General features: G+C 34.9%; 1 protein-coding gene and 1 long non-coding RNA gene across 2 annotated transcripts; one reads left to right on the plus strand and one right to left on the minus strand.

The window, feature by feature from the left end:
- Nucleotides 1-1,403: 1,403 nt before the first annotated feature.
- On the minus strand, nt 1,404-2,561 carry LOC145043418 (NAD(P)H:quinone oxidoreductase-like). Its single transcript, XM_078992062.1, has 3 exons — nt 2,378-2,561; nt 2,082-2,270; nt 1,404-1,936 (listed from the first exon to the last, which is right to left on the minus strand). Exons 1-3 carry the CDS (start codon nt 2,460-2,462, stop codon nt 1,632-1,634), a joined length of 579 nt encoding a protein of 192 aa, XP_078848188.1. The 5' UTR covers nt 2,463-2,561; the 3' UTR covers nt 1,404-1,631.
- LOC145043419 (uncharacterized) lies at nt 1,852-2,694 on the plus strand. The gene is made up of 2 exons (XR_013681026.1): nt 1,852-1,961; nt 2,054-2,694. It is a non-coding gene; the product is annotated as an uncharacterized LOC145043419 (long non-coding RNA).
- Nucleotides 2,695-5,120: the final 2,426 nt, after the last annotated feature.

The following is a 5,120-nucleotide window of genomic DNA, read 5'->3' on the forward strand; positions in this document are numbered from 1 at the left end:
TTTATGTTTATTTATTATTATTATTATTATATATAAAGTTATTGTTTATTTAATATTTCATCTTGTTTATTTATTATTAAGTGTATATATATATATATATATATATATATATATATATATATATATATATATATATATATATATATATATATATATATATATATATATATATATATATATATATATATATATAGGGTTAGGTTCATGTAAGACGACATAATTTTATGAGACCGTGAGATGCATTTTTTAATTTTTTTATTTTTTTTAATTTTTTTAATTTTTTAGTTAATTCAAGTTCCGAAAATAATATTTAAAAAAAAAAGAATTTTTTTGATTTTTCCATTTATTTTGCATTTTAAAATTATTTTTAGAATATATACAGTGTAATATCCTATTTAGAATATTTCACGTATTTTTCCAAAAAAAAAAAGATTTTTTTTATTTTTTTTAGTTAATTCAAGTTACGAAAATAATATTTAAAAAAAGAATTTTTAGATTTTTCTATTTATTTTGTATTTTAAAATTATTTTTTAGAATATGTTAGTGTAATATTCTATTTAGAATATTTCACGTATTTTTCAAAAAAAAAACGGGATTTTTTTTATTTTTTTTAGTTAATTCAAGTTCCGAAAATAATATATATATATATATTTTTTTTGGATTTTTCCATTTATTTTGGATTTTAAAATTATTTTTAGATTTGGTTTCACGGTCTTACAAAATTAGAATGGTCCCAAATGAACCTGAACTTTATATATATATATATATATATATATATATATATATATATATATATATATATATATATATATATAATAATTGTTAATGTGGCAGGACCACTTTTAAAAGATAATGTTATTGCACTGATGTGAATAGTTATTGCAAAACAGATGAATCAATTGGAAAATTAGTAGCATTGTAGTGATCTGGATGCGTTATTGATTCTGGATGCCATATTGACTAGATACATTTTGTAAATGCGTTATTGATTAGATATATTTTGTTAAGCTTATTGATTCTGGATGCCTTATTGACTAGATACATTTTGTAAAGCTTATTGATTGACAAGGACATCGACTACTTAGGTGGGTATCTTGTTGTATCCCATCACATATTAAGTATTAACCGTGCACATCTTTCTATATCCTACCAATTTATGGGTTACTAATAAATTCAAACATGAAATATAATATCATAAAATTTACCACTAACTTTATTTATAGATGCATAATTTTCCAAAATTATTTACTTTAAAGTCTTTAAACTTACAAAGATAACATTATAAACATTCACAATCAACTCATGCTCTCATAGTCGCATTACACAATGGAGACGGTGTGATATTTGATTCATCAATTTAAAGATAGTTAAGGTCTAAAGAGATATGTCAAGAACGATATATCTTCCGAAAACAATATTCGACATTTGGATAATATAAGTAAAAATTATGGATGAAGGTCCCAATCAACATGTGAGCATAAATCACAAATTCACATCACAATGAGAGTAGTGGATTGAAAAAACTGCAAGTATCGATCACCTTTGAAGTGCAGCATTTCACAAATCTTAATCTAAATTTATTTTCAACATACTTGGATTTTTTTGCAAAGCAATAGCATTCTAATTCATCATCACTTACCTTTTTGGAGTCGCAAGGTAAAATCTCTAAGACTGAGAAGAACACCTTTTAACCTTTCCTTAGATTGAGGGTCAATTAGATTGCCATCGCTATCGAACTTTGCAGGAGGTTGGAAGGCATTCAAGACGAACTCAGGCTTGTTTATGAAATGAAGATCAAGAAAAACTCCAATTTGGCGAAGATGGTACTGTGACCTTCCTCCACCAAACCCTCCTCCAGCACTTACGACCGCAGCAGCTTTATCGGCCCACACATTTGGTGGCCTCGATGCCCAATCTATTGCGTTCTTTAAAGGTGCTACAGTAATCAGATATGAACATTCGTAAGAAAAATTATCGAGATGATAAACGAATTTCAGTTTATGCAATATGTTTAAAATCAACAACACTTTTGAAGTTGCTTTGATTTGAACAGATGGAGTTGAAAGAAGAAATCAAATCACCGGTGATGGAGTAATTGTATTCAGGAGAAGCGAAGAGGAAGCAATCGGACTGAAGAATTTTCTGACGAAATTCCTCAATTACGGGCGGATATTTGCCGTCGACTTCCAGATCCGTGTTCAGCATCGGTAGAGGCGAGACGTCGACATACTCGATTGTTATTCCATCTATTGACTCACTCAACTCAATTGCTGCGATTAATTTGATTATGTCAGACCTGATTTCGAGTTCATAAAAAGAGAAGCTAACATGAGATCGTAAGAATAAAAAATAAATAAAAAAGACATAAGAGTGGTACCAGATCGGAGGAGGCCACGGTTGGAAGAAGCTTTGCGAAGTGATCCGCAGATAGCTACAACTTTGATGAGAGGTTGGGCTGACATGGTGGATTCGATTTCTGTGTCAAGCGAACCAAGAAGGCTTATTAGGACAAAGTGCTGCACTTTTGTTGGTGGCGCCGGCTAATAAAGCCTGTAATTGTGGCTAGCCAACATAATAATTGACAGAAGATTAATCTTGGAAAAATTAGTATAAAGACCTTTATGTTTGTCAGAAAATTACTTTTAACCCCAACAAATTTTTTGGGAGCTGATATGCCACTGTATTTTTTTTTTATATTTCCACTTAAATAAATAGAGATTTACAATTATGCCAATTAAAAAGAACTGACTCTTTTTTTTAAAAAAGGCCCACCAACCCCAGTAGAATACACTAGTGAATAAGAATTTAATTTAGGGTGAATGATAAAAAAAAAGGTAAATTACACCATTCGTCCCTCGTGCACATGCCAGAAAGCGTGTTTAGTCCTTATTTTCAAAAATTAACTCCGACCGTTCCTCTATTCGTTTTTCCTTACACGCTTAGTCCCTATTGACATGAAATGACTTTTTTACCCTTAATAATTTATTTTTTTCATTTTATTTGTTTATTTATCAGTTTTAAATTAAAAATAAGGGTAAATTACACCATTCGTCCCTCGTGCACATGCCAGAAAGCGTGTTTAGTCCCTATTTTCAAAAATTAACTCGGACCGTCCCTTATTATTTTAAAATTTGCACGCTTCGTCCCTCATTAATTTAAATTTGCACGTTGCATCCCTTTCCAACTATAAAATGACTATATTGCCCTTATAATTTTATTATTACATAAATCATAAATTATTTTATATTAAAAAAAGTTAAATACCCTGACCCAGCCTCCCCCTTTCCTTCTACATTCCTTTTACCTCATTTGTCGTTTCCAGGTTACTAAAATCCACCATCAGTTCATCGGATTCATCTTTCTGTCGAGGAACATCATCTCAGCAATTTCATCCCTTCCGACGAGCATCAAGACACCCCAAATGAAGAACCGTCGATCATTATCTCTTTCTTCTCCGGTCTCAATCAAGAACCGTTAAGACTCTTTCCTTCTTCGTTGTTCGAATCGGAGGCAGAGGCAACCAGTATCTCCAGTGATATGGTTATAAAAGGAAGAGGGGCTGAAGACCCTTTTAAATTTGTTCAAATCGGCACCAAGTGCAGATCTTTCAGATACGATACTTGTATGATATGGGTTAGCGGCCGAGTCCCTTTCCATTAGTCTGACCATATATCCGTCTCTACTCGTCGAGTTAAGCGTTGACTCGACGAGTTTTCCTTCTATACCCAAGGCCAATGGTCCTTCATCCTACTCGCCGAGTTCATCTTCATCCGAAGAACACTCTAAGCTGTGACTCGCCGAGTTGTTCTTGAGACAAGAAGATTGCCATGAACTCGCCGAGTCATGGCATTGACTCGCCGAGTGACTTCATGAGTGTGTCTAGCTTCCGACCCACTGAGTCACACCCAATGACTCATTACTCCCAACCCGCCAATGCGAAAAAGGGGGAAACTCGGGGACTCGCGACTCGACTCGCCGATTCGGCCACATGCAAAAACTATACACGCGATTCTTCTTGGATCCAGCTCATGCCATTCATAGATCTGGTTTCTATGTGACAATCATCAATCTAGAGTCAAGTCGATTAAACCTTGTGTATTAGGGTTTGCGTTATGTAATTACTGCATAACTTGCTATATTAATGGGAAAACATCACTTGGGAAAAGCTCTTATGTTAAAATTTCCTGAGCCTTAGTGCTAATCAATGAACTAAACTGATAAAACCATGTTGCATACTCATCGGGAGTGTGTAGGATCCTTAATCATGACTTAACGGGGCTCAAGAACCTTGCGTTGCGGAGCCAAACACTCACAATTGTCACGCATGGAACCTCTCTCAATCGTTTTCACTCCATCTCTCTCTATGTCAAATCTCTCCAAGTATGTGAAATCTCTCCCAAATCTCTCTCAAATATCTCTCAAAAGTTCCTTGGACTTTTTATAGTCTTTCGGGCCATCCCGACCCTTAACCGGATCAAAAACGGCTTAAAACGGGGTAAAAACGAGAAAAATGGACCTCTGGAACCGAAACCCTTCTCAAGGAGTCGAAGCCTCTTAGGGCCGAGCCCCTTGGACCGAAAGTAACCAGGATCGAAACTGAGACTCTGTTGGCCGAGACATGAGAAACCGAGCCTCTGTTGGCCGAGACATGAGAACCGCGCCTCTGTGGCCGAAACTGGAGAACCGAATTCCTGTAGCCGAGACCGAGCCTCGGTCCTCCTTCGCCTCTCGGTCTCTGCTCCTCCTTCGTCTCTCAGTCTCTGCTCCTCCTCCCTCTCGATCTCTGCCCCTCCCCTCTCGGTTCCTTGCCTCTCTCGGTTCTTCCCCTCTCTTCTCTCGGTTTTGGCATCAGAAGACCGAAACCTCGGCCATACTTCAGAAAAATTGATGTTTTTCGCCCAATTTTGATATTTTTAACATTTTAAGCCCGTTTTTCGAGATTTTAATGCGAGATTTTCACCCAAACTCATATTTTAACAAAATAAGCCCCAAGTAATCATAATTTAATCATTTTTTTTTTCATAAAAATCATTATTTAAATAAGAAAATCTAATGGGTGATTTAGTTAAGGTGGAGTGTTGACTTTACCTTATCTTATGACGCAAGCAACCACCCCCACA

Source organism: Lactuca saligna, chromosome 4 (assembly GCF_052625555.1).
Source record: "Lactuca saligna cultivar CGN05327 chromosome 4, ASM5262555v1, whole genome shotgun sequence".
NCBI classification, from domain to species: Eukaryota; Viridiplantae; Streptophyta; class Magnoliopsida; order Asterales; family Asteraceae; genus Lactuca; species Lactuca saligna.

Excerpts from the sequence above, each read along its gene's own strand:
- LOC145043418 (XM_078992062.1), bottom strand. The coding sequence starts at position 2,462 with ATGTCAGCCCAACCTCTCATCAAAGTTGTAGCTATCTGCGGATCACTT. Across the intron at positions 2,271-2,377 it reads CCGTGGCCTCCTCCGATCTG|CAATTGAGTTGAGTGAGTCA; the intron begins GTACCACTCTTA and ends AATTAATCGCAG. Across the intron at positions 1,937-2,081 it reads ATACAATTACTCCATCACCG|CACCTTTAAAGAACGCAATA; the intron begins GTGATTTGATTT and ends TGATTACTGTAG.